Here is a 27,488-nt window from a genome sequence, read left to right as displayed (position 1 = left end):
GACCTGTCTTCATCTCCACAACTTGCTTTAACTCTTGTCTCTTGCAGGGTCTTGTCAGTTCTCTCCTCCTTGCTGGGGACCATGTACCTCAGGATATTCCTTCTGTACCTCAGTTTCCTCAGTGAAAAAAATGTCAGTGTTGATCTAGATAGTCTGTCTTTCTTCCATGAGTGAAGAGGCAAGAAGTGCAATATGAGCAGGGGGGGGAAAAATGAATAACAAATCCACACGGTCCCTGCCCAGTCTACATGGCTGTGCTTAGAAACAACAGGTAGCTTTCAGGGGCGAGCTATCCCCTAAGTCATGGCCACCTTCAAGGAAGTATCTCAGCTCCCTTCTGACCTTCCTGGGCCCACTTCATAGCTTCAGCAGAACCTATGTCTGCTGGCACCTTTGTTCCAAACTTGTCCCATGGAATATCAACCTGAGGCCCCTAGAGCCCGTGTGGGGTCTGAAGGTACCTGCCTCATGGGGAATAAGGATTCTGTTCTTTATATCGTTTGACATCGATGTCTGCACACGTGGTTAGCCGGGGAGGCCCTCCGTCCTCTGTGTGGTTGGAAAATGCCCACCTTCTCAAATGTCACTTCTCTCAACCCCACAGCCTCCTCTTCACTTCGTTCCCCTGCCCTCCCCCCCCACACACACACACTGAGAGGGATCATTCTGAAACCGTCCCACTGTGAGTTCTACTGGACCCCAGCCTAGGGACATCAAGGGTGAGGCTAGGTCAGATGTGGTTACAGTTCCTTGTGACAGAGTCTCTCGGGTCAATGTCTTGCATTCACCCTCAGCCCGCACCCGTGGCTGCTCTGGTTAGAGGAAGAAGTCATTGCTGTTCTCAATTTTATGTAAAGTGAATATACCAAAATCACTGCTCGGAATAGAACAAAGCCTGATACCTCCTGAAATCAAGAGGAAGAAAGGACTGTGGGAAAGCATTTATCACAACTTCCACCATGAAATAGTCTTTTTTTTCCTCCTCTCCACAAGATTAATTTGATAACTGAGAGGATGAAGGAGTTATTTTAAAACAGGGGCTCTTTGGCTGGAGATATGGCTCAGTGATAGACCGTATGGGTAGCTTGTTCAGGGATCTAGGTTCAGTGCGTAGCACTATCAAAAAATAAAAGAAACAAATGAAAGAAAAAAGGACAAAAAGGAGAGGTCTGAAAGGTGGGGTACCACTGGAGGAAACTATTAAGGAAGCTATTGCTGCCTCTGCCAGTGTATTCTCTTTGATGGACCTTCTCAGGGCTACAGGATCTGGCTCAGCTCCCCGGTGCAGGACGTCCAGGGGACATGCAGACACTGCGCTGCTTCCTGCCTACTGCGTAGCTCTCCACACCCAGGGCTTTCCGTCAAACATTTCCTTATATGACTCAGCCAGGCCTGGCCTGCTATATCTCTTCAAGAACTTAAACACTGTGAAAATCCCTGAGAAGTTGGATTTTATGAAATGAAAACGATCCATGGCACAGAAGGTAGGAGAGGGGGGAGGGTACAAGAAGAGAGGAGAACAAATTCAAAGATTATAGGAGGGGGAAAAAAACCCACAAAAAAAACAAAAACAAGTTCCAGGGAACTAAAGTTGGAGACCTTCATTGAGCTGAACGTGCCAGGGTGACTTGACTCCTGGAGATACTTCAGGGGTATTTGAAAGTCTCTGGGAACAAACCCAAGCACTGCGCCCTGCCTGGATTTTCTAGTTCTGTCCCTGGGGCTGGATGGGCCCCCACCTCAGCAGGCTTCCTCTCTACCTTCCAGTGACAGCAGGGACAGCAGCATCAGAGCTTTTTCCTTTCGAAATGTGGCACGATTCCGCTGTCCTCCGGCCTGGGGCTGCGGGCCCCCTCGGATTCCTTCAGACCCTCCTCGGCTAGCTGGGACAAGTACTTCTGTAGTGAAGAGAGCAGAGAGCAAAGAAAGCAGAGAGATGTCAGTGGTGGCCTGGTGGGTAAGGAGAGCCATGGGGGATGCCTGAGTCCCCTCTCCTAATGCCTGCGCCCAGTGGGTGGGCACTCTCTACAGTCCTGGGGCTTCAGGACTCCATTAAATTAGTTTACAGATAATATGGGTCTCTTGTAAAAAACAAATAACATACAGATGGCTCACAATAGCAACTACCTCCCCTCCCCCTTATTGGGCACAAAGCTCTTCTTTAAGCGCCTGACTTACATAAGTTTAAGACAACTCTACCTGTGTTCCAGAAAGAGCTTGGTCTCTAGGCAGCATGTCCATGTGTAAAGGGCAGAGGGAGAGAGGCTGGAGGGCAGAAGGCCAGCACCAGCCCAGGGGGACATCAGAGGCCATTGAAGCGGGGTCCTAGAGGCCCCTCCAGGAGGGAAAAATGGGCCCGACCCCTATACAATTGGAAGCTGCCTCCACAACTCACACACACTGGTGGCTCAGACTGGCCCCAGGGTATCTGGTGTCAACACAATGAGAGGGAACTAGGAAAGGCCTGGGCCCCAAACTGGGGTCCTCGGCTTGTCAGGGCCACAGGCAACAGAGCCGGAGTCCGAAGGGTTAGGTTGTTACGTGTACAAGCCCTGCCACCAGCTGACCTGGGTTCGAATCCCAGCGGTAAGTGAACTGAATAACCCTGGCCACCTGTGGAAGAAGGTGCCAGTGGAGCCCTGCGGGGCACTGCTGAGAAGCTGACAGCAAGCCGCTCAAAGCTGGGGCACAGACCCTGGCACAGAACGAACACTGGGGGTCTTTCTCAGAAGCGATGCCAGCCCTAGGCAGTGGAGGGAAGCCTCCCAACTTCTCTCAGCCTCCATTTTCGAATCTGTTCAATGGGGTCGAGCATGCCTTCCTCACCCCTTCCAGGATGAGGCTGTGGGACGCTTTCAGGTGGGAGCAGCAAACTGGGAGAGGGGCCATGAGGATGTCTTGGGGCGAGGCTGCTGGGGGCAGGGCAGTGTGGCCTCTGCCTCTCTACTCAGGCAGGAGGGGAGAGCCAGTAGGTGAGCATTTCCTTTGGGCATTTCCTCTCCACCCCCTACAACCAGGCAGGAGTCTACTTTCCTGTGCTTGCACCTGCTGTTCCAGATCACCCCGGGTGGGCTATCAGCACCTTGGCCACAGGCAGCCAGGCACAGCAGGGGTTGAATGGAGAGCCTGGAGAGGGGCCTTCCATCCGCTCTGCCTGCCAGGGTATCCTGACTCCCACCTCGGGGCCTCCTGGTGGGTGCTAACTTTACAAGTTGCCTGACTGTGGAGTCAGCCAGCAAGCACCTGCTGCTTGGGCTGAATTCCTCGCTTTTCACACGTGCAGTGTGGATGGGATGAGTGAGGCTGTGTGGACAGAGCTGTTCTGTCAGGGCCACCGACAGAAACCCTATCTGAGAATCCTGGGGTGGAGGCTCCTGGCTCCCCAACAGGTGTGTGAGGGAAACTTGACCTGGGCCTGGCTAGTGTGAGGGGCTTAGGCAATGTCTACACCTGATGTGTCTGGGGATCACAGGAGCGGTGCTGGGTACTGGCTGGCTGTGAGGAGGGCACTCGGTCTGGGATTTGGTCCAGAGAACCAGAGCACAGTACAGGACACAGCCCTGGAAAACAGACTGCTTTGGCGAGTCAGAACTCTTCCTGACCCTTGGAGTGGCGGTGACCTTGGTCTCCTTGGGGGCTGTACAATTTCACTAAGAATGCTGGGAAAGAGAAAAGAGGGTCTCAATGAAGTACTAGAACTTGTTTAAATACAGGTCCTTGGGCCCAGTCTAGAGAGAATAAGTTTATAGATGGATTGTATGTGTGTGTGTGGGGGGGGGGGAGGGGTTGTATCCAGGAAGCTGTTTCTTTTGTTGTTGTTTGTTTGTTTTGTTTTTTTAAATGCGGCTGGGACAAAGCCAGTGATGAGTTAGGATTCCTTCCAGCTTGTTCTTCTATAGGCGATGATGTCTTCAGGCCAAACAGTTGTCCTCAGCTGGCTCTGTGGATCTCAGTCTGAACCCCTTGTTTCGGCCAAGTCAGACCTTCATCCCCCTCCACCCCCACCCGCCCCCAAGGGCCTGTGGTTGCCAGGGTCACAGAACAGCTGTTCTCTAGAGGGAAATCTAGACGCTTAAATGACCTGAGTTTGGAAGCAGGCAGTGATAGCCTCTTACCAACGGTGACCCCGGCCATGTCATTATGGGTCTCAGTTTCCAAGACCAGCTTAGTGGAGTAAAAAGAGGCAAGTGATTAAGAATCAGGTGATCTGATCTCAGGCCAAGTAACTTACTATCTGTCTGGCCTTGGACCAATCAGACTGCTCTTCTCTGAGCCTCAGTTTCCTCAGTTATAAAACAAGAGAGTTTGTAAATTGATATGACAAATTGAAACCACTTTGTACAACCACTTAAAGACAAATTGCTGTTTAAATTTAAGAAAAAAAGTTAAACAAGAGAGTCATCCCATGTTTGAGTTTCTCAATTAGGGGTACACATTATAATCATGTAGAGAACTTTTCAAATTACATATTCTTACCCTCCCCACTCTACTAAGTATTTGACATGGTACATGTACTTCCAGAATGCTGAACAAGTATTTCTTCACATTCCTGGTTAAAACAACTCAAACAGTCACTCTAACAATTTAATTATAACATCAATGTCTGGCCTGCAATTGGGGCATAGACACCACAGAGACTTGTTGAGTTGATCCATAGGATCAACATCTGGTTTGATTTTTATGTTTCCCCCTGGGCATCTGATCTACCTGTCCCTGTTAAGTTGCCTGTACCAGAAGTTAACCATGAAAACCATATTCTAACATACATTTTACAATTGATGGCACCTACTTTTCATTTCCAGAATTTGTTATAAAAAAATAGTGTCAGCCAGGCACCGGTGGCGTACACCTGTAATCCTAGTTACTCAGGAGGGTGAGATCTGAGGATCGCGGTTCAAAGCCAGCCTGGGCAGGAAATGCCATGAAACTCTTATCTCCAATAAAACTACCAAAAAATTGGATGTAGCACTGTGGCTCAAGGGGTAGAGTGCTAGCCTTGAGCTGAAGAGCTGAGGGACAGAGCTCAGGCCCAGAGTTCAAGCCCCATGACTGACCCTACCCCAAAAGAATAGTATCATAGGTTGGAGATGTGGCTCAGGGGGAGAATGTATGTGTTTGGTATGCTTGAGTTTAATCCCAAGCATGCCAAACATTAACAAAAATGAACGTCCATTTATGAATGTTGGCAACATAGATTAGATGAATATGGTATACAACATTTTTTTCCCCTGATCCTGAGGCCCTGAATTCAGGGCCTGGATACTGTCCCTGAGCCTCTTAGTGCTCAAGGCTAACACTCAGGCCACAGTGCCACTTCCAGCTTTTTCTGCGTAGTTTGTTGGAGAGAAGAGTCTCATGGACTTTTCTGTCTGGATGGCTTTGAACCACGACCCTGAGCCCACCAACAACGTATTTTTGTATGTGATGTTTTATTATACCAAGCTACTTTATTATTTTATTTATTGCTTGTCTCCTATATTAGAATGGGAGCTAGAGTCACAGGCAAGTAAGACACCAGACTCTAACTACACGCCTGGAGAGCCATGCAGGGTCAGCACGTTTAGGTCCACCCAAGTGAGGAAGGCTGACAGTTACCTGTAAGTTCCTGTAGTGGACAGCACTGCGACAATGGCTCACCTTCGCCGCCTCCTCACTGGTGTAGAACAGCCCACAGAGCTTGCAATAAAACCCAGTCCTGGGAACCACGAACTCCACACCTGGGGGGAGGAGGGATGGACAGGCAGTGTTACAGAGGCAGTGGGAGGAGGCCCCTGTGGTCCAACCAGCCAGCAGAAGAGTTCCATCCCTCCCTGGCTGTTGACTTTGGCGAGGACCTAGCTTCTCCAAGCCTTACCTCAGTCTCCTCGTTTGCACAACAGTCACATAGATCAGTGGCTGCTTCATTCACAGGGGTGATTAGGAATGTAAAGGCTGTGCTCCGAGAGCAGGGCGGTGAGCACTTCATAATTAGATGTTCTGCCGTCAGAAAACAATTCGAATCTTGTTTGGAAACCCAGGTCCAGGCTCTCCTACCTCAACCTCAACTTCCGGGAAGAGGAGAAAAGTCAGGGCTTTCTTGTCCACCTGTCTTTGGGTTCCATTTCTCCATATCGTACCCCTCTCCGCAGTTTCGGTGATTCAGATTCTGGAAGCATTCTCTGATTTATTTTACAATTTCTTTCAGTAAAATAAAACTTGAAACTACATAAAATTGAGGAGAAAAGAAAAACCACCCAGAGCCACTGTAATCCAAATACTTCCTTCCACAGAATATCTTGTGGGGCTCTCCCTATTTCTTGGCAGTTTTACTCATACCTTGAATGCTATTCCGTGTCCTTCCTTTTCCAGGTAATGATGTAGCATCCACATGTCCCCGTCATCCTGCCCCCTGTATCTCTGGCCCATCACTTAGTAGCATTTCACTTATGATCTAGTAAATGTAACTCAGACTTCTAGGCCATTCTGATTCCAGGAGAGAGAAACAAGGCCTTCTGGTCACAGCGAGTTGGTGGTGACACAAAGCAGAGAGGAGAACTCATATCTGAAGCCACGGTGGCCAGGCCAGCCTCCACCAAGGTGTTTGGAAGGTTGGCTTAGGAAAGAGCCTGGTCCTGAGAGGGTGTAGGTCAGATGCTAAGAACCTATATGATCTGGGAGTGACCCTCCAATGCACCCCCACCCCCCCAGGATTTTCTTGCCTGAAAAATGGAGATACAAAGAACAAGTTCTCTGTATATAAGGTAGCGGGAAGTGATGAGAGAGGAGGGTGTGAGGGCTATGAAAGCTGGGCTGTCCTAGAGCTAAACCAGGGGAGTAAGGCCGGGATGCCCAGATCCCTCTTGCAAGTTGGGGGCATGCCCCGCATGGGTGAAGAGCACATTGGCTGGGTGGGGCTGCTCCCCTCTCCTGCAAGAGTGGGGGTGCCGCAACTCCTTAAAGGGCCTCTACCACAGAGGGAGGGCCCTGAGCTAGCCTTGGACCAAAGTCCTGGCTTCCGTCTCACCAGGAGCTTCATGCTTAGGAAACCCTGTCCCGAGAAGCAGCCTAAACTTGTAATTAAAAGTTGGATGGCTTCACTCTTTGCTGGGCGTCAGTGGCTCACGCCTGTAATCCTAGCTACTCAGGAGGCTGAGATCTGAGGATCAGGGTTCAAAGCCAACCCAAGCAGGAAAGTCCCTGAGATTCTTATCTCCAATTAATCACCAGAAAACCAGAAGTGGCACTGTGGCTCAAAGAGATAAAGAGTACTAACCTTGAGTGAACGAGCTCAGGGACAGTGCCCAGGCCCTGAGTTCAAGCCTCATGACAAATATATATATATATACATACACACACACATATATACATAGACATACACACACATACACACACACACATATATATTAATATGAAGAGGGATCTCTGAGGGAAGAACAGAGGCGGCCAGGAGGTCTGCCTGCAGCTACCCCCACTGCACTGCGGTTTATGCCCTAAGTGCCACAGAGCCTCCAACAGTCCCCCAAAGTGAAAGTGTCTCACCCAGCAGAGGGGACCAGAGGGAGCAGAATGCCCTCCTCCTTCTCCCCCTCCTCCCACCTAAATCGGCTAGGCTGATTCACTTCCCACACAGGTTCAGTCCCCGTTCTCACTGTTCCACAGGGAGCCCAGGCTACAACAACAACAAAAAAGCTCTGCAACTGAGCCCACCCACCAGAGAGAGGCGGGTGACTGAAGCCACATCCTCTCTCCTACACCAGACCCCGTAGTGTGAGAGCCCCAGAAGCCGAGCCGTAAGACAGGAAAGGACTGGGAGATTGGAAGGCCTTCTCTCAACATACTCTCAGAGTGCTAAGAGTTTCCTGAAAACGTCAATCAGTCCCGGCTCAATAGGAATTCAGTTTTCTATCCTGGGCGTAGGCAATTCCACCCCAAACTTTCTGGAAGCTTGGGGGATAGACAAAAAGCCTATGCAAATGGTAAGTCATTTACAGCTTACCTCTACTTCCTAAGATAAGGAAGCCATTTATCACGAGAATAAGATTGTATCACGATTGGTGCTTGTGACTTCAAGGATACTGATTAAGATTGTATCACATGATTGGTGCTGGTGACTTTCAGAATATTGATACCTGACTTTCTGTACTCTACTCAATAAATACTTGGAAAATGGACCTTGGGCACCTGAAGCTGGAGAAAGGCTTCAGGCACCTGATGCCCCAACCTCAAGTCCATGGTCCGGTGTTCGTTACTGCCTTGTCCCGGTGGCACTGGGTTGCGACACTGTAGGGTCAGCCAACTGATGGCACCAGGAATAAAACCCTGGGGTTTCCACTATTCTCCCAGACAAGGCCTCTGGGTCCCTGACCTGGGATCTCCCAACCACTCGTGGGGCACAGCTGCCTTAGGGGCTTCCACAATACAGGAAGCAGAGGCTGAGACTGGAGTTGTGGCCCTTTAGGCCTAGAGCAGTTTAGTTCCCATTGATGGGCTTCAGGGAGAGATTTTACATGAGCAAAGATCCCTGTTTCCATAACCAAAAGCTTGGGAAGCCAGGTGCTCAAGTCTTATTCCAGTAATCCTAGCTACTCAGGAGGCTGAGATCTGAGGATCATGCTTATCTAAAGATCATGGTTTTCTAAGGATCATGGTTCAAAGCCAGCCTCAATTAACCACCAGAAACCCAGAAATGAAGTTGTGGTTCAAAGTGGTAGAATGCTACCCTTGAGCAAAAAAGAGCTCAGGGAAAATGCCCAGGCTCTGAGTTAAAAAAAAAAAAAAAAAAAAAAAAAAAGCTTGGAAACCACAAGATACAGAAAAAATGGAACTTTAGGATCAGCTATGTCTAGTGCTTGTATTTATAAGCTGTGTGGCTTCAGGCTTATCACATACCCTCTCTGAGTTTAGTTTCCTCAGCTGTAAAGAGAAATAATCTCACAAAAGCAGCTTTTGGAGGAAGCACTTCTTGCATTTGTCATTTTGTGTGTGTTTTCAAAAAATTTTTGTTTGGAAACCCATGTTTAATATGTCCTGACAGAAGCCAAGTGTGGGAGTGCTGGCTTTCTCTGCCTGCCGATCTCTCTCCAAGGCTGCCCCCAGAGAACCAACCTTTGGCAGCAAATCCACCCCCCCCACCCCCACCCCAGTATCAGAAAATAAAAGCTTTGGGGAAAGAGAAGCCAGGGCAAGAAAATGCGCAAGCAGCTCTTAACCCACACCAGAATACCTAGGGTTTGCTTCAGGCAGCTATGCCCACAATAGGGGTTTGGGGATGCCTCTAGAATGTGGGGACCTGGTTGGTGGCAGCATCCAGAATCACCATGCCAGTCTTAATGAGGCCAGAGGCCCTCTCGTTTTCCAGCTTGTATTAAGTACAATCATTAAAGCTGCATTTGCCTACTAATAATAGCTCCTGGCCTGGGTAATTATGACTCTGTCATCCTAGTAAAGCCTGGGTGGGTAGGGGCGGGGGGGGGGTGCACTCACTTTTTGCCAGCGAGGCTGTTTGGTTCTGGTAGGAGCAGGCCTTGGCAGGTTCGTGTTGGCTAGGGTCACACAGAGCTGGCCTGAGTCACATGGGCAGTGCCCTTCCCCGGCCAGGCCCATTCCTAGTCCCCGAAAACAAGACTGGTATCCCTTTTCTCAGAGTGAGGAGCCCAATCCTTAGCACCTGATTTTACCTCCCTACTCTTCACAGGGACAAAGCCAGAATATGGTCTCTGCCTCCTTGAAATCTGTTGGTAGTAACTGATTAGGAGGCATGAAAGCCATGGTGATAAGAAGCATCTAGGCCTCAGTAAATAATCTGAGAATGACCAGTAACAACAGACAACCCTCAGTAAGTACTCGTGACCGGAAGTCACCAGGACTTCCCGCACACACATTCATTCCATCCTCAATAACTCTTCTGGGTAGGATTCTGTTACTCTCCCTGCCTTGTAGCAGACACGAGATTTGACTCCATGGACTGAAGCCACAGCCTGTGCTTTTAACTTCGGCACTTTGGCACAAGAATTGTCTTTCTTGTGCTATGCTTCCATCTGAATTCAGCAGAGTGGTCAGAGACCAATCTGACAGTGATCTTGAGAAAGTCTCTGGGCTTGAATTTGCTCACCTGGTAAACACAGGATAGAGCGGCACAGAGCACAGATTTTTCCTCCCAAGGGACCAATGAGCCAATAGTTCTCTGCCATAACTGAAGACAAGCTGATTTCAGTTCAAACTGTAAACTACCTAAATGTCCCTCCCCAGGTAGATGACAGAATATGTGCTTCCCCACCCGCACAGTGAAGTACTAACAGTCAAAAGAATCAGACCATGCCTCTCAGTGAATGCTAAGCAGAAGTCGGGCAAAACCAGCACTACAGGATTCCCTTGCATATAAGACGCTAGAAAACACAGTGACAGAAAGACATCAGTGGCTACCTGGAGACTGAAGTGGAGAAAAGAAATCTGAGGAAATTGGGAAAGGGGCAATGAGCAAGGCTCACCATCTTGACGACCACTGCCGTCTTACAAAGATATACACACACAACACTGAACAAACGGCCCCTTTTAACTATGTGCACTCCAGGCTGGGAAGGTGGCCTAGTGGTAGAGTGCTTGACTAGCATGCATGAAGCCCAGGGTTCCATTCCTCAGTACCACATACACAGAAAAAGCTAGAAGTGGCTCTGTGGCTCAAATGGTGGAGAACTAGCCTTCCGCAAAAGGGCAGTGCCCGGGTCCTGAGGTCAAGCCCCAGGACTGGCAAAAATTAAAAAAAAAACCACATGCATTTTATCATCAGATGGCTATGCCTTAGTGACACTGCTTAAAAAGCCAAAATGAGATGCCATTTTCCTCCTAACAGGTTGGCAAAGATGAAAAAACGATATCCTAAGTTGGCAAGGAGGTGAGGAATGGGAACTCCCTTTCAGTGAGTAGCAATGAGGACTGGTAACATCATTTTGGAGTGCAATTTAGTAGCAATTATAAAGATTAAAAAATGCAAATATATACAGTCCTGCAATACCGCCTCCCCCCTCCCCCAACCTGGCTAGCATCCTGTCTCACCAACACACAATGGGAACTTACTAGATAAGCACCTGGGGAAGCAGCAGGGGACAGGGTGAGGACTGACTACCAGAATTTAAACCCAGACTCTAGTCGTTGGCAATCATTTGCTTGTGACTCTGCATCTCAGGTTTCTTCTCTGAAAAGCTGCCTGGTGCTGAGTGATAGTAAATGACAGTTCATCTGGTATGGCATTTTCATAATGGAAAAGACAAATCAAGCTAACAACCTAAATCCTCACCAGGCGAGGAAAGGATCAACAAGTGTGGGTACAGGGTTTACGATGGGATATTTGCAGTGGTTGAAAGAGAATGTGTTCTCTGTGGGCTGACACAGCGAGTTCTTAAGAGTAGCTGTTAAGAAAGAAGTACTTACAGAAAATTAAAAGAAAAATTAAAATTAAATTCTGAGTGTGATCTTATTATTATTATTTTTTTTTGGAGGAGAGAAGCTCTCCCACATGACATGACAAGGGCCATCTCTGGAGGCTGGGGGGGAGAGACAGAAGAGGTAAGACCTTCATTGAGTGTCTGTTTTTATTTGCACCTGGACTGAGGCCTAACTTAGAACCTTGTACTCTTGCTTGGCCTTTTCACTCAAGGCTGGTGTTCTACCACTATACATACCTCCACTCCCAGTTTTTTTCTGGTTAATTGGAATAAGAATCTCATGAATTTTTTCGGTTCCTGCTGGCTTCATATTGTGATTCTCAGACTTCAGTGCCCGTGGTAGCTAGGATTACAGGTGTGAGTCACTAGCATCTGGCAATGACACCTTTCATATTGACTTTATATGACTCTTACTTTCTAAAGATTTCTTACAGTAATCTTTGACACTTTCTGTAATGGAACACAATACAAAAAGTCACAAATTACAAAGAAGCAGATTTCACTCTTAATTTCTGCTTGTGTCAATTAGATTCCAGGTTTTTGGAAGGCTGATACTTGTGTTATTATACTCCGCATTCTACCAGAATACTTAGCTCAGTGCTATGGGATTTAATAGATGCTCAATGACTAATCAAATACACGAATGAACTGTTTATTTCGAGAGGCAGGCCCTCCTGGGTCCTGGCTTCGCAATTCTGGTTTCAGAATGCCTATAGATGCCTCATAGTTCATTCCAAAATCTGTCTTTTCTCTTTTTTTCAATTTTTTTTTTATCTTGAAAGGTATAATACAGCAATTTGTCCCTTTAAAAAAAATTGCAGCTCTCTAAATCTGACATTACAAACATCACACACTTGGACAAAAGAAACAGAACGGGTTTTGCTGTTGTTTTCAAAGGAGAAGGAAAAGACAAGAGAAAGGTGGTAGAAAGGGTAAGCCTCACTCTGTGAGTGGAGGCCCTGGGGTCATGGCTGTGGGCCTGGCTTCTCACACTTCCTGTGACACTTCCCCAAGTGACACTCTCTGAAGCTCTCCCTGATAGCAGCTTTGACCATTCCTTAATCTTGTTTTTTCCCAACCTTTAAGAGTCAATACAGAGATCAAAAGGTGGTATCAACTGGAATGAGAGTTGCTAGTCAAGTTAGTTAGTGGTGGTGGTTGAACTGGCCAGAAAACTTCCTTAAAAGTTCCTTTCCACGGTGCACTGAGACTCTGCTTCACTCTTCTGTCTGGAAGTGTGGGTGAGGCAGTGCTATTAGTGAACGCCCTCCCCAGCCCATTCTTAACACATCCATCCTTGAAGAACCACTCATTGGGTCCAATTCTGTGTTACAGCTGAGAAGATTAAGGCTCAAGAAGGTATAATGATTTGGCTGAGGACATGTGGTCATCACGAATGGAACAAGAAGGACAAAGTCCCAGGTGTGTGTGTGTGTGTGTGTGTGTGTGTGTGTGTGTGTGTGTGTGTGTGTGTGTGTGTGTGTGTGTGTGCTGATGCCTTTATCAACAGAGGTTGCAAAGCCTGCTGGGATCAGGGCTGGACTTAAAGTCTGTGCGGTCAGTAATCAGGCATTGGAGAGTGGCCAGCCTTTGTTTGCCTTGAGTCCTAGTGTGGTTCAAGGTTTGTTTCCTTGAAGTATCTGGTCTATCCTGGGAAACTAAAATGACAAACTATAAAAATAGCCTCTTGCAAAATGACAACATTAAAAACAACAAACACAACGGAATGATGGAAAGCCTTCTCAAGCTCTGAGAAGTTGCTCGAGACCTGTAATTTCCTGGAGCTGAATATTTTACCTACCTAGAGGAATGCTAAGTTCACTGAACACATCCTCTGGCTCCCAGGAAGGCAAAGAAAGGGGTTCTTTAAGCTCCGCCTCGGTATATTCTGGTGATCTCACGCCCAGAGATTTCATTTCCGTGTACCTGGAGCTTTCTGCAAAACATGAACACCCCTCCCCCCCGGGGGGGAGGAAAAAAGGAAGAAGGAGAAGAAGAATGAAGCACAGCATGTCTCAAAAGAGTCCCTGTAATTCTGTCCCCTGCACTGTGTGACTGGGACTTGTCCCTTGGACTGTTTAATCACATGGGGCTGGGGCTACCACTGCTAATTAGAACCAAAGCCCTATAATTAAGAGCATTTTCCACTGCCAAAAAAATGCCACACACAATAAAACTTGGCCCATCTTTGTACTTGGCCTGGGGGGGTTGGACAACTAATGCCTTCAGATGGGATGATCCACCCCCACTCTCCCAAACCGGTATCGCCCCATCTCTGCAGGCACAGAGATTGTTGAAGGGCAAAAATTGTGCTGACATCCACTGAGTCTGGCCAAGAAGACCATGCCATTCTCACCCCAGGCTTGCGGAGCGGGGTTATTAAATATGAACTCCAAACACTGGGTAAGCTAATAAACCACTAACACCAGCACATGTTGGGACCCATACTGCAAGGCAGAAGGGGTTCCATCAGAGCTAGGTGAAGATGGCGGGGATCCTTTCTTCTTGTCTGCTCCAGACAAGGCTGGACCTCAGGTATTACCCTACCCATGCCAGTCATCACCATGGAGATTCAGGTCCAGAGGGAATAACAGCTCAGGTCAGCTTGACATGGAGGAAACCCCAAGCCTCCAGGTCACTGCCGGCTTGGCTACCCACAAGGCTCTGGATGAGATGCTATTTTTTTTTTCAGCCTTTTCTCTAGATGTTGTGCCCCAGGACCTTTACTGCAACCTCAGTTTATGGCACAAGCTTTCTATAAAATGGATCTCTAGTTCTTTTCACTATGAGAATCATCAGAGCTACTCTCTCCCCTCCCTATACTAAGCCCTTGATGGATCTCAGATTCCACTTGGCAGAGAAGCCAGGGCTTAGCCTATTTTAAACTCTCTAGTTCATGATGTCACAGTACCCAGCATAGCCACAACATCACCTCCGGTGGAGGTGGAGTGGCTCCCGGGACAAGTCCCGTATCACTGTCAGACCCTGGAGAAAAATGGGACTGAGATGGTAGGAAGGGGAACAAGCCATTTTCCCCAGTGAGACCCTATAGTTTCCTTGCATGTACCCATTTTCTCCGACCTGATAAGGAAATAACCACCAGAGGGTCCCCTGCTGTCCAGGCCGGGGTGACTGCCTGATCCCAAGTTCTTTTGGCTGAAACAAGAAGCTAATTGCAGTTGTCTGAGACCCTCAGAAAAGTCTACCCTTCGCTGAGTTTTGCTTCTCTGAATACATGCAGCTTCCTATCTGATTTCCTTCCCACCATTCCCTGAAAGCACAAAGAGCTTAGCCAGGCCGTTAGAGGCTGGCTTCCATGAATGCAGGACTTTCTGCATGGGCTTTCCACCAGTGAAAAGCTCATGCATGCCTGTGCCAGTCTGCACATGCCCATACTTCTTCCTGGAAGCAGTGGTCCGATCCGCCCAGCCACCCCTGAGGAAAGGGGAGGTAGTTACCCTCGGTCAACACGCCTTGGCAAGCCTGGCTTTGGAGGTTGCTTTCAGTGGGGGGGCCGGCTTTCTCCTCCACAGGGCTGCCTTCACAAGCCCCATCTTCGGGAGACCCTCCGGCCTTGCAGTCATCGAGAAATGGGCTAGGCTGCCGGGCCCTCTCCTCTGCTGGCTGGGGGGAAGACATTTGCTGGGCTGCAGGGGCTAGGCGCACGTCTGAGCCCTCTGCTCCCTTTGCCTCCTTCTCGTAGCAATCTGAGTCCTCCAGTGAGAGGCCTGTCTCGCATTCAGCTGGCTTCCGCTCAGCATCCAGATTTAGGCCAGGCATCTCCACGTCCGTGTCACTGGGACAGCGCGTGGAAACAGAAGGCAGTTGTCCGGGCAGCTTGAGGCTGATGTCTGCAGTTCCATTCCCTACGGCCTCTCTCTCCTTGCTGAAAGCCTTGGGCAAGTCCAGGTCTAAGCTGGCCATCACACACGGACATATTTCCTGGCAGATTTTGTCTTTCTGGCTAATGGGCATAATTTCTTCCAGCTCTGGGATGTCTGGTTCCATGATAAAATCTTCTTCTTCTCCCACCTCATCCACTGTGACCAGCTCCTCCATGTTGGTGGGGTACCAACTCTCTCCTTCTGCCTCGCTTCCACTTTCCCAGTCTTGTTCCTGCATAAGAAGGCAGAAGGGATGTGAGAGGGTGGCCCAGAGCATTCGATCAGAGGCACACACCTCCCCACAAAGAACCCATGAAAGCAGAAGGATATTGACTGTTTTCTCTCTACCTGGGAAAGGTTTACTGGGTAATTAAAAGCTGTGAAGCATCCCAGAACCAGTGGCCTCATACCTATAATCCTATCTACTCAGGTGGCTGAGATGTGAGGATTATGGGTAAAAACCAGCCTGGGCAGGAAAGTCTATGAGATTCTTTTTGTTTGTTTGTTTTTGTCAGTTGTGGGGCTTGAACTCTGGGCCTGGGCGCTGTCCCTCAGCTCTTCAGCTCATGGCTAGTGCTCTACTACTTGAGTCAAATGCCACTTCCAACTTTTTCTGCTTATGTGGTGCTGAGGAATCGAACCCAGGGCCTTCTACCACTGAGCCACCTTCCCAGCCCTCTATGAGATTCTTATTTCTACTTAACCACCAAAATACCAGAAGTGGAACCATGGCTTACATGGTTAGAGCATCAGAAAAAAAATTAAATATAAATTAAAAAAATAAAAGAGTTGTGAAGTCCCCAAGTCCCATATAATCAATTCATTGCCAGAGGGGTGTTCCAAAATGGCACAGGTTTAGAATAATCCCTTAATGCTTAATCCACCATGTTTGAAATAGCTCAAAGAATTTTAAACCCCTGAGACATCACAGGTGTTCAATAAGTAGTTTTTGAGTGAATGAATGATTGAGTCACAAATGTGTACTTACTAGGGCAATTTCCTTGTATGTGAAGGCATCACTAAAAGTCATAATGGCAAAATCCCTCACACAATACCTCCAAACACACTCCGCAGCAAGGGTGCAACTTTCAGCCTTACACCCGATCCCTCCAAAACTATCCCCTGGTGTTCCGGGCAGCTCTTCCGCTCAGCGGACACATCTAGATCAGCTTCTCCTGACCGGAAAGGCACGAAGCTGGCCGTGGTCCAAGGACATTTCTTTTTGCTGTAGAAGCCCAGCCTCGGAGAATGGGAGCTGCATTTTTCTTTTTTAATTAGGTATGGTGATCTTTATGAACACAGTACATGGCTTGTTAATCCTAGGGTCTGGGCTTGCTGAGGTCAGAGGCCCAGCTCAAGTACCGGAATCACTGTTCTCCACCCCCCTCAGGGACTGGCCTATTTTGGGAGCCTGGCGCTGAAGCCTGAGAGTTTTTCTGGGGGCACATGTTTTGTCTTAGGAGCATAGCCAAGTTTGCTGGAGTGTGAGGCAGAGCCCAGACTTGTGGATCACCATCTCCCCAGCAGGGACTGTACACAGATCCCAGGCAAGGAAGTACTTGGGGTGGGGGAGGGTGGGGAACACCCATTCATGGAACCCTGAGCAGACACCTTCCACACACAGTGGGTCAGAGCCAGGCAGGCTGAGGACACCTGTGACTTGGTTCCCCGACCGCTGAATGGGACAACACAGCTGGGGTGTGGAACCTGTTTACCTTCTGTGTCCTGGCGCTTTCTGGAAATGAGGACTCTGTCTCTTCCTCCTGACTGCCCACTGCTTGGGGACTTTCCTCTGTGCCTTCCCGTTGCTCTTTTCCAGCCTTACCAAAGGAAGAACAGAACAAACAACATCAAGAGTGAGCAGAGACAGAGAAGAGGGGACTGGCAGTGTCAAATGCATTTCTCACACATCGTTTCCTTTTGTGTCCCAGGATCTCCGAGAGGGGCGGCTGCTGTGGCCACCCGCTTTACAAGTGGGAAAACCGGGGTTCAGAAGGTTAGGGAAGGCACTCATGGCTGCACACAGATGGAGGCATAGGCATGTCTTGAAACTAGCTCAATGTCTCTAGAAAGCCCTGGCCAAATGGGTATATTTTGCAGTGAGGGTAGGTGAACACCCGGGGGCAGCCCATCATTCACATAGCTCCATCTTGACTATTAGGGGGAAACATTAGAATTCTGGCTCTTTGTGGGTAGGAAAGGAGTTGTCACACACAATCAGTGCCCTGCCACCCTCTCTTTTGCTCAGCCTCCATCCTAAATCACCAGCCTAGCTAGTACTCCATTTCTTCTTACCTTCCTTCTATTCTTCTACCAGTGAAGGACCCCAGGATAGTGCTCATGGCTGAGGAGCTGACCACCTGACAGGAGGTGTTTGGTTAGAGACCCAGGGCTGCTCACCAGTCTTAAAAACAGGGTGACCCATCTAATAGTCTGCAAGTCCTTCCTTGTGGCCTGTTTTTGTAGTCTGTGAGCTAAGAATGCAATTCTGTAATTTTGAACAGTTAGATCTGAAATGTTTATATAAATACTGACCTCAAATGTTCAACTTTACCTCTTCCCTTATGTAGACTGAGTATTCTTCATCTGATCCTTTGTAGAAAAGGCTTGCCTGTCCCTGCTTTAGAAGTTTCTGGAATGTATGCTTCCATGACTTAAACTTCGATCATCAAACCAATGCCTCCCAGGTTTCCTTGGGGCAAGTTGCATTTTCCTGACATTTTTGGCTGAGGTTGGTCTGAAGTAAAGGACACTAGTTCTTATTATCTATAAGCAGACACACCTCCTGACCAGACAAACTAGCTGGAGTAGGAAGAAATCTGGAGCTAACTGGTTTAACTTGTTACTACTGGACAGAGACAGATAGTTCAAATCTTCTTTCCAGCTTCTAGATTCCACTCTTAGACACCAGAGGCTGTAGCTCCTATCATGCAGCCATCCACGTTGGTCTATTTTTAATCTTCCTGAACAAATGATCACCATCCTCTTTTGTCAAAATAATCCATACCCACCAGGTACCTGTGGTTGATGCCTGTAATCCTTGCTACTTAGGCTGAGATTTGACCATTGCGGTTCAAAGCCAACCTGGGTAAGAAAGTCTCTGAGACTCTTATCTCCAATTAACCACTAAAAAGCCAGATGGAGATGTATGGCCGAGTTAAGAGTGCCAACCTTGAATAGGAAAACCTAAGGGGCAGCACCCAGGCCCTGAGTTCAACCTCCAGTACCAGTGTGTACAGCAGCACATGCACGCACATGTGCACACACATGTGCACACACACACACACACACACACACACACACACACCCCACAAGCAATTCCTGCAAACACATGCCTAGATAAACACAATAAAAATATCTCCTATAGTTCAAGCTGGGAGAGGCAAGGACAATTTGGGGACCTGTCTGAAAGCTCTCCAACTAGGCAGAACTTTGCTTTTCCTCCCTGTAGCAAAGGAACAAGTATGTAACAGACAAATACAACAAAACACCCAGCTCAGACTGTTTCAAATAGGGCCTGGCCACAGCAAAACCTCCTCCAAACTGGTCTCTCCGGTCCCCACACATCCTTTTTCCTAAGGTGGTCAAAATTTGATCTTCCAAAACTATACAAACTATCCCATGCTTACTGTACTTTCTTGCTGAAACATTTCCTTTGCTTCTCCTTGCACCTAAGATAAAGACAGGAAAGTCTTTAACCTGCCCACAAGGTCCTGCACGATGTAATACCTGTTGACAAATCAACCTCACCTTCCAACATGGGATGCTGGCTCTCTCTACTTCAGCTGTACTGGCTTCTAGCCATGTACAGGGCCTTTGCACATGCTGTTCCTGCCATCTGATATCCTTCCTTTCCACCCAGAAAATAGGTAAGTTTCCTTCAACTCTCAACCATGACAGACACTAACAGTGCCATACACCTTCCCTCTGTAGTTCATACAGATCTTCTATTGGAGAATGACTTGATTAGGACGTCTTTCCACTACAGTGTCAGACCAGAAACCCATTCAGAGGGGATGGGGCTTGCTCCTGTCTCTGGCATGTGGGAACTCTGAGCTCAGAATCATATGAGTGCTGTATTTGGGGATTTTTTTTCTATTTCTTCCTCTTTTGGGTTGTTTATACTAGGGGTTGCACTGTGTGGGACCCTGGGCTGCATGGGACCCACAGACACAGTTTGGCCCAGTTTCTAAAGCAGGTGAGACATCATATAGATACCATACAGGCCTGGGGTCTTGCTGTAGGAGGAGGGCAAACGACAGCAGGGGACACGTGTTCCTCTTCATCCTCACCACCCCTCACCTGGGGCAAGATGGAGGAGTACTTCTTTTCCATGTCTTCTTTATGCAATGACTTGACTTTTTCCTGCTGCTCAGGGTGTTGTGGTCAGGGCTAGGCTCCTGGATGGGCTTGGCTATTCTGAACATGGGGCAGCTCAGGAGCTTTTAGACCCTGACACTTCCTCCTGAGATCTCAGAGGGTCTCTAACAAGCACAGCTCACTAAAGTGCCACAGCTGCTAGATGGCCACACCCATTTCACAAATAAAAACATGTGGGCAGAGAACAGGGAGTGAGTGACTCGATCGGAAGCCAGGCTCTTCACGGGCAGAGGGTTTTCCCTGGAAGCCAGTAGGAGGCCCGCACCTCCCTGGCACCTTGGACATTTCAGAGTCCACAGGGCTGTAGGACTCCCTTGAATGCCAAATCTATAGCTGCTCAAGTCCCTCATATAACACAGCATGGTATTGTATATAATCTGTACACAACCTCTCAAGCACTTTAGATCACCCATAGATAATGTGTAACACCCAATTACCACGTAGATGTTATGCAAGTCACCATACTGTGTATTCCCCCCAAGGAAGGCAACAAGAAACATCTATACATGTCCACTACAGATGCAATCTTTTTTCCCAACTATTTTCAATCCATGCTTAGTTGGCTCTAAAAACATGGAATCCATGGGTAGGGATGACTCTATCCACAGGCACATGTTTCTTAAAAACATCAACTGGGCCAGGTGCCAGTGGCTCACATCTATAATTCTACTCAGGAGGCTGGAATTGGAGGAACATAGCTCAAAGCCACCCAGAACAGGAACATCTATGAGACTGTTATCTCCAATTAACCACAAAAAGCCACAAGGGGAGCTGTGGCTTAAGTGGTAGAGCACCAGCCTTGAGCACAAAAGCTCAGGGACAGGTGCAGAGTTCAAGTCCCAGGACTGGCAAAAAAAAAAAAATCTACTGGAAGTTGGGTGCTGATGGCTCGCTCATATCTATACTCCTAGCTACTTCAGAAGGCTGAGATCTGAGAATCACAGTTCAGAGCAGACAAATCCATGGAATTCCATGTAACCAGCAAACAAGCTGGAAGTGGAGTCATAGCTCAAGTGGCAGAACGCTAGCCATAAGTGAAAAAGCTGAAGGAGCATGCAAGACCCTCACTTCAGGCCCCAACACCAGAGGGGATCCTCAGGGTCACATTTAAGTCTTCAGCAAGACCCGCAGGTCCTTCAGGAGCATCCCAGACCCCACTTCTGAATCTCATCTCCTGCTAGGCCAGTCAGGAAAATCAGGAGCAAAAGGGGCAAAAGATGACTAGGCATTCTTTCCATAGGAAGTCAGGCATTTGTGCTGTAGGCGCCTGCATCTTTCTGAACTGAGCTATTTTACAACTCTGTTATAAGCTGCAGAAAACTCACTGCTCATAAAGTAAATGATTCTTGTTCACAGAAGTGTAAATGAATTTTATTTGGTGGAAATGCAATGGTCTTCCTCAGGCATGGGCTGGGGTGGAGGGCGGGGGGAGGCCGGGGGAAGGGAGGCCAGTTCTACAACCTTAGCAAATTCATCTCAGCATTCTTGGTTGCTTATGCAGCTTGTCTGCTCTTTGGAGTCTTTAAGTTCTTTTTACCATAATTACATCTTATAATAGTAAGATGGAATTAATGAGTTGAATAAAATCTTTAACATTTTATTCACTATGTTCACACCAGTTGTAATTTTCCATTTTAAAAACATTATCCTTTACCCAGCCACAGTGGCTCACTCATATAAACCCTAACTACTCAGGAGGCTGAGATCTAAGGATCTCAATTTGAAGACTCTTATCACCAATAAACTAACCCCTCTCCCCTGTCAGAAAAAAATTCAAAATCCAGAAGTAGAGCTGTGGCTCAAGTAACAAAGCACTAGCCTTGAGCAAAAGAAGCTCAGGGACAGCACCCAAGTCCTGAGTTCAGGCCCCAGGACTGGCACAAAAAAACAAAACCAAAAACAAAAGCCAAAAACAAATGATCTTTTAATAAGCCTTAAAGATGCACCCTTCTTGAGTTTCTCCAGGTTCTTGAGTCTTTTGTTTTTGCTTTTGCCCTTGCTACTGCTTCTACCAAGAACCCCAACTGTCCTTTTCCAGCTCAAATATGCACCCCCCCCCAGCTGTCTCTTCTCTCTGTATAGACTCTGCACCCCTGGAAAAACTCATCTACTGCCAACTCCAACATGTTTCCACCTTAGTCCTGGGTCTGTGTAGTAACATGGGCTATGTCCTATTCAGCTTGGTTTTCCATGTACCTAGTAAACTACCCTGCCAATTGTGACTCTACTCACACATGTGGGTATAAAGGACATACGAAGAAGGACTGTGACTCTTCCAGGAAGAGAATTCTGCTACTTCTTTGAACTTTGTCATCGTCATCAACATCTGGGTCAGGCTACTAGAGGATCTGCATGGAACACTTTAAAAATTGTAGATTCCTTATTTAGACCTCCCCATCTCCAAACCTTCACTAGCTCCTCCATACTTAAACATAAAGGCTTTGGCAAGAAGGAAGCGAAGCCCAGTTAGAAAACCAGGCAGGCACCAGAGTCTTCCTTGTGACCCCTGGGTAGAATTCCACGGGCCACGCATCCTTTTAGACCCCGGTGTGCAAGGGCCAGCTGGCTGCCGTGTGTTATTATTAAAACGGAATGAAAACCTGTGGGCAAGCTGGGCGCTGGTGGCTCACGCCTGTAATCCTAGCTACTCAGGAGGCTGAGATCTGAGGATCGCGGTTCAAAGCCAGCCCGGGCAGGGGAGACCGTGAGACTCCTATCTCCAATAAACCACCAGAAAACCGGAAGTGGCGCTGTAGCTCAAGTGGTAGAGCGCTCGCCTTGAGCTGAAGAGCTGAGGGACAGCGCCCAGGCCCAGAGTTCAAGCCCCACGGCCGACAAAAAAAAAAAAAAAAAAAAAAAAAAAAAGAAAACCTGTGGGCACTATGTAGAGAAACACGTCAGGACCCTGTATACCCTAGGGGGTGGGGGCCCTCTACTTTCCCACCTCTCATGGGAGCTCTGGGATTGGTGGGTGCTTTTCACAGGACGGGGGGCTGAGTGGCCCTCTGGACTCTGTGGGGTGCCACACCTCAGGGCCCTCCACCCTGGACAAACAGGACCAGGGAAGGTCTTCCCACCATGCCCTTCCCAGACACGTAGTAAAAGCAGCAAGGTGCCTTGGGATTTGAGGCTCTGCCATTTCCTGATCAAGTGTCCTCCAGCAAAGCTCGGTGCCTCAGTTTCCTCATCCGCTAGAGTGGCAGTGCCGGCCTTGTAAGCTGTAAGTGACTCAGTGGGCACCTGGCTAACGATTCAGCACCCGGCCCGGCCCGCCGCGCTGGGGAGAGGCCACTGGCTCATTACCTCATTCTCGGCCACTTTGCGGTCCTTTCTGTCATCGGCGCCTTCTTGGTCTGGCTCGGGCCTCTTGGCTTTGTTTTTCTCACTCTGCTTGGCCTTGCTGCCCTCGGGGGTCCTCGTGCCCTTGGGCGGGGGGTCCTCGTCCTTGCCCGAGCCGTCGGGGTGAGGGTGTCTGCTCTCCCGCATCCGGGCCTCGTCTTTCCTCCGGGACCTCCCAGGTACCTCCTGCTGCGGCTTCGGGTACTTGTCCAGCTTGGCTTTGGGCTCTTTCCGGTAGTAACCATCCTCTCGGCTTTTGTAGCCGGACACGGAGTGAAGTGGGCTGGGCGACCCGGGCCTCGGGTACTTTTCCCGGTGGCCCCTCCCGCCGTCCGGCCGCTCGTCCGACTCCGCCTTGTCCATCTGTCGGGGGTAGTGCTTGCGATCGTGCCCCCACACGTCCATCCGGTCCCTCTTGTCCTCCCCGTTCTCCCTCCACGAGGCAGGGTCCCGCTCGTCCTCCCTCCTGGCGTAAGGCGAGTGCTCCCAGGAGTCCCGTCCGTTGCCCCAGTCGGTCCGGGAGGGGCCTGGAGGGCTGTGGGAAGAGCTGCAGGAGGTGAAGCTGGGAGTGTGGGACCTCGGGGACAGGGACCGGCTCACTGGGCTGCGAGACCGGGGCCGCTCCGGGCCGTATCTGCCAGGGAGCAAAGGAGCAGGGTTTAGAGTGGACGCCCCTGGGCCTGCCACCCTACACTGACACTCCCAGCCTCTCCACAGATAGGTGGGGCTGGACACTGCCATCACAACCAGCCAGAACACACCAGAGAGGTCTAGGATGGGGGTCCGCCCTCCCTCCTGGCTCTGCTTCTAGAAACTTGGGAGAAGGACTGAATTGGTGCGGCTCTGCCTGGCCTTTCTTCCTGGAGGAAAGTAGCCTCAGGCTTGGACTCTCCTCCTGTGGAGCTGTGGGGGTGGGGGGGTAGGGAGCTGTGGGGGAGGGGGGAGGGAGGGGTTTGGGTAGCTCTGGTTAGGCTGTTGAGTCCCAGGGTCCAATTTTTACCTCCTTACTTCCTTCTAAGACTTGAGGCTATTTCTTCACCTGGTCTCTATGAGAATACAGGGGACTACTTGCCCCCCAGTTCTCTCTCTCATTCGCTCCAGGTCTAAATCTGTGAAGAGCCTGGCCTGGGCAATGGGAGGGACAGGTGGGCAGGCTCAAAGACAAAGAATCACCAAAACAATGGAAGACATTTAGACATTTAGAAAGACATTGAAGGGTTGGAAGAGACCTCAGAAATCTGACCTACTTAACGTTCAAAAAGCCCAGAAGAATTCTAACCTGTCTGAAGTTCAAGGTATGATTCCCTACTTTCCCCTCAATATGGCCACTGCCAGGTGGAGGCCATTGAGCATCCCAATAATGAAGATTTTAAAGAAACAAAAGACAAACAAAAATCCCCAAATCCCAGTCTCTCTGTCTTTGTCTCTGTCTCTGTCTCTCCCCCTCCCACAAAGGTCAGTTATTAGGCAGATCAAGTGATATCCTAAATCAACTGATTCCCTAAAATGAAGGGCATTTGCCTTTGGGCCTTAATCACAGAAAAATCATGTAGCCCTCAGGACCAAGAGACAGGGCTGTCTTCATGGTGAGGAACGGTCTGGCCTAGCCTCTCTACGGTAAGGTTAGAGCGCCCTCTGTGGCAGCCCTGGGGTAGAGTCACAGACTGGGGCCAGCAACCCATTCCGGCTCTTTCCATCTTAGTGTTGTAGGACAGAGATCCTGGTCAACCTGTAGCCCCAGCTCTGCTGGGTCACAATCTTCATTTGGAAGAAGTTAAAAAACTATTTAATGTTAAGAGTAAGTGTTGAAATAACTTGGGTGGCTTTTTTGTTTTTTGTTTTTTTTTTTACCATTCATGCTACATTTACATTCAGCTCATGAAAACAGAACTGGCTGTAAACAGAAACCAACCAGACACACACACACACACACACGCGCGCGCGCGCGCACACACACACACACACACACACACACACACCTGCACACATGCATTTAGTAGAGGTAGACTTGCCTCAAAGAGCCAAACAGTAATCAGGTTTTTGTGTCTTTCCATGCTGAGGGAAAAGCCAAGGGAACAGCATCTCACCTCTTCCTGAGGTCATCCTGGGAGCACTGCTGGACTGGGTGGGTGCCTCATTGGGAAATGGGGGGGAGGGGGTACAGAGGTAAGTGCAGGGGATGGTGTGACATACATCCCTCTGGGAATGAGAAATCAGCAAGTGCTCAAACTGCCTAATACCTGCTCTGGCCATAAAACCTCACCTGTCTGCTTCCCGGAACATGTCCCTCTCCCTCTGGGAATGGATGTCCTGGATGATGGCAGCCACAGTTTTCCCAGGTTTCTAGGCAAAGTCAGAGAGATCACCATCAGATCGAAGACAGCCTTGCAAACACCAGCTGTCACTTGGGTTCCCCACTGCCCCATCCACCAAGGAGGGAAAAGTGTCTTTTGCAGGGAGGGGGGAAAAAAGTCTAATTCAAAGAATGAGAATTGTGGGCATAATGTGGGATAATGGAGGCCTGAGGGTCCAGAGAGAGGCACACAGAGAGCTGGGAAAGCAGCAGCCTGGGCTCACCATGTGCTGAGGGTGAAGAGGGAGTTAATCCCTCCCAACTTAAAAATAAATAGATAAAACATGTAAACCATGAAAAGAAGACAGGGAAGGAGGAAAAGCAATGGCTTTATAGACTTGGAAGGAGACTTGAAGGGCACTGAATTCTGTGTCCACCTTCCACAAGTGTATAAACAGACTCAGGGAGGCTGAGGCAGAGCTTCTGCCCTGTGTAACTCCAGCCATACTATGTTTCTGCAGATGGAGACCTCTGAAGTTGTGCTGGATCCAAAGTCATAGGAATAGTGAAAGAGTGAGTACTGGAAGCCGTGGGTGGTAGTGTATGCTTACAATCCCAGCAGAAGACAAGAAGATGGGGGGGGTTGAGAACAACGCTGCTAAAGTTAACAAGAGCCTAGATCAAAAATATAAAAGCTGGGCACTAGTAGCTCATGTCTATAATCCTGTCTACTCAGGAGGCTGAGATCTGAAGATCACGGATGGAAGAAAGCTGGGGCAGGAAAGTCCGTGAGACTCTTATCTCCAATTAACCACCAGAAAACCAGAAGTGGAGCTATGGCTCAAAGTGGTAGAGTGCTAGCCTTGAGCGAAAGAGCTCAGGAACAGTGCCCAGGCCCAGAGTTCAAGCCCCGTGACCAACAACAACAAAAAAAAGTTTTATGAACTCTGGAAAATGGAAACATGTTGCTGGAGGTATCATTTTTTTTTTTGCTTTTGTTGTTTTTTATGGGGGGAGGGGGTTGGTTATTGTTGTTGCTGTGAGTTAATCCCCAACCCCCAGGTTGTTTTTTTTAATATTCTGAAAGCTTGTGCACATTTAACCTAGGATCAAGGTATGTTCTTCCATCTTTGTTGACCTAGCTAGTCTGCCTGTGGCAGTGTGAGCCACAGCTAGAGCTATGGGGCTCTGAGCTGGTCTCCTGAGTGATGTAAACCTCATCAAATGGACCTGATTCTTGATGGCTCCTGCTCAGAGAACTCACTGAATCCTAGTTGCTGCTATCAAATGACTCTGTAGATGGGGTCCGTGATGATGCCTAGCGATTGAATGACTCCTACGGTGTGAGGTTAATTTGTAAACTAAGTGGAAAAAAACAAGGATAAAAAGTGAAGAAATTTCTTTTTTTTTTTTGGGTCCAGTCGTGGGGCCTGAACTCTGGGCCTGGGCGCTGTCCCTCAGCTCTTCAGCTCAAGGCTAGCGCTCCTTGAGCCACAGCGCCACTTCCGGCTTTTTTCTTTTTGCTTATGTGGTGCTGGGGAATCGAACCCAGGGCCTCAGGCATGCAAGGCAAGCGCTCTACCACTGAGCCACCTTCCCAGCCCCTGATTAAATTTCTTTTGCCTGCCTGCCTCTCTCCCTCCCTCATGCCCTCCCTTCCCCTTCCTCTCCCTTCATCTCTTTCCTTTGCTTTTCCCTCTTTTCTCCATCTCCATCTCCATCTCCATCTCCGTCTCCATCTCCATCTCCATCTCTGTCTCCATCGCCCTCTCCCCTTCTGCCCCTCGCCCCTCCCCTCTGGCTTGGAAAAAAAAAAATCCCTGGGCTGGGAATGTGGCTTAATGGTAGAGTGCTTGCCTAGCATGCATGAAGCCCTGGGTTCGATTCCTCAGTACCACATAAACATAGAAAGCTGGAAGTGGTGCTGTGGCTCAAGTGGTATAGTGTTAGCCTTGAGCAGAAAAAAGCTCAAGGACAGTGCCCCGGCCCTGAGTTCAAGCCCCAGGACTGGGAAAAGGATTCCTTGATGTCCAGGTTCTGTCCTTCTAGAAAACTCTTATCCTCCTGATTGTTTCTTCTAGACCAGACCCAGGAAAATCTGGGGTAAAAGGAAGAAGGTGACTTTCAGGGCCAAATGGAACAGATAACATTTTGCAGATCACCCAGCAAAGC

The 27,488-nt window shown here is 48.8% G+C and overlaps 1 protein-coding gene and 1 long non-coding RNA gene across 6 annotated transcripts in view; one reads left to right on the top strand and one right to left on the bottom strand.

Moving 5' to 3' along the window:
* The window catches only part of Rbm20 (RNA binding motif protein 20), a 193,929-nt gene that overhangs the window by 22,665 nt on the left and 143,776 nt on the right, over positions 1-27,488 (bottom strand). For 4 of the 5 annotated variants that reach the window (XM_069987966.1, XM_069987968.1, XM_069987969.1 and 1 more), the window contains 7 exons: positions 25,287-25,366; positions 22,988-23,657; positions 17,020-17,124; positions 14,879-15,536; positions 13,222-13,356; positions 5,596-5,717; positions 1,576-1,898 (listed from right to left, as the gene is read on the bottom strand). In XM_069987966.1, coding sequence (XP_069844067.1) covers positions 1,788-1,898; positions 5,596-5,717; positions 13,222-13,356; positions 14,879-15,536; positions 17,020-17,124; positions 22,988-23,657; positions 25,287-25,366 — 1,881 coding nt within the window. In that variant the 3' untranslated portion in view covers positions 1,576-1,787. Of the gene's footprint in view, positions 1-1,575; positions 1,899-5,595; positions 5,718-13,221; positions 13,357-14,878; positions 15,537-17,019; positions 17,125-22,987; positions 23,658-25,286; positions 25,367-27,488 lie in introns of those variants that run through there. The other variant, XM_069987967.1, reaches the window with a different exon arrangement.
* On the top strand, positions 1,404-26,284 carry LOC138803870 (uncharacterized). The gene is made up of 3 exons (XR_011365081.1): positions 1,404-1,484; positions 25,838-25,889; positions 26,053-26,284. It is a non-coding gene; the product is annotated as an uncharacterized lncRNA (long non-coding RNA).

The sequence above is a fragment of the Dipodomys merriami genome, unplaced genomic scaffold (genome assembly GCF_024711535.1).
Source record: "Dipodomys merriami isolate MVZ:Mamm:240054 unplaced genomic scaffold, mDipMer1.0.p SCAF_35, whole genome shotgun sequence".
NCBI classification, from domain to species: domain Eukaryota; kingdom Metazoa; phylum Chordata; class Mammalia; order Rodentia; family Heteromyidae; genus Dipodomys; species Dipodomys merriami.
This window is presented reverse-complemented; position numbering and strand designations above follow the sequence as displayed.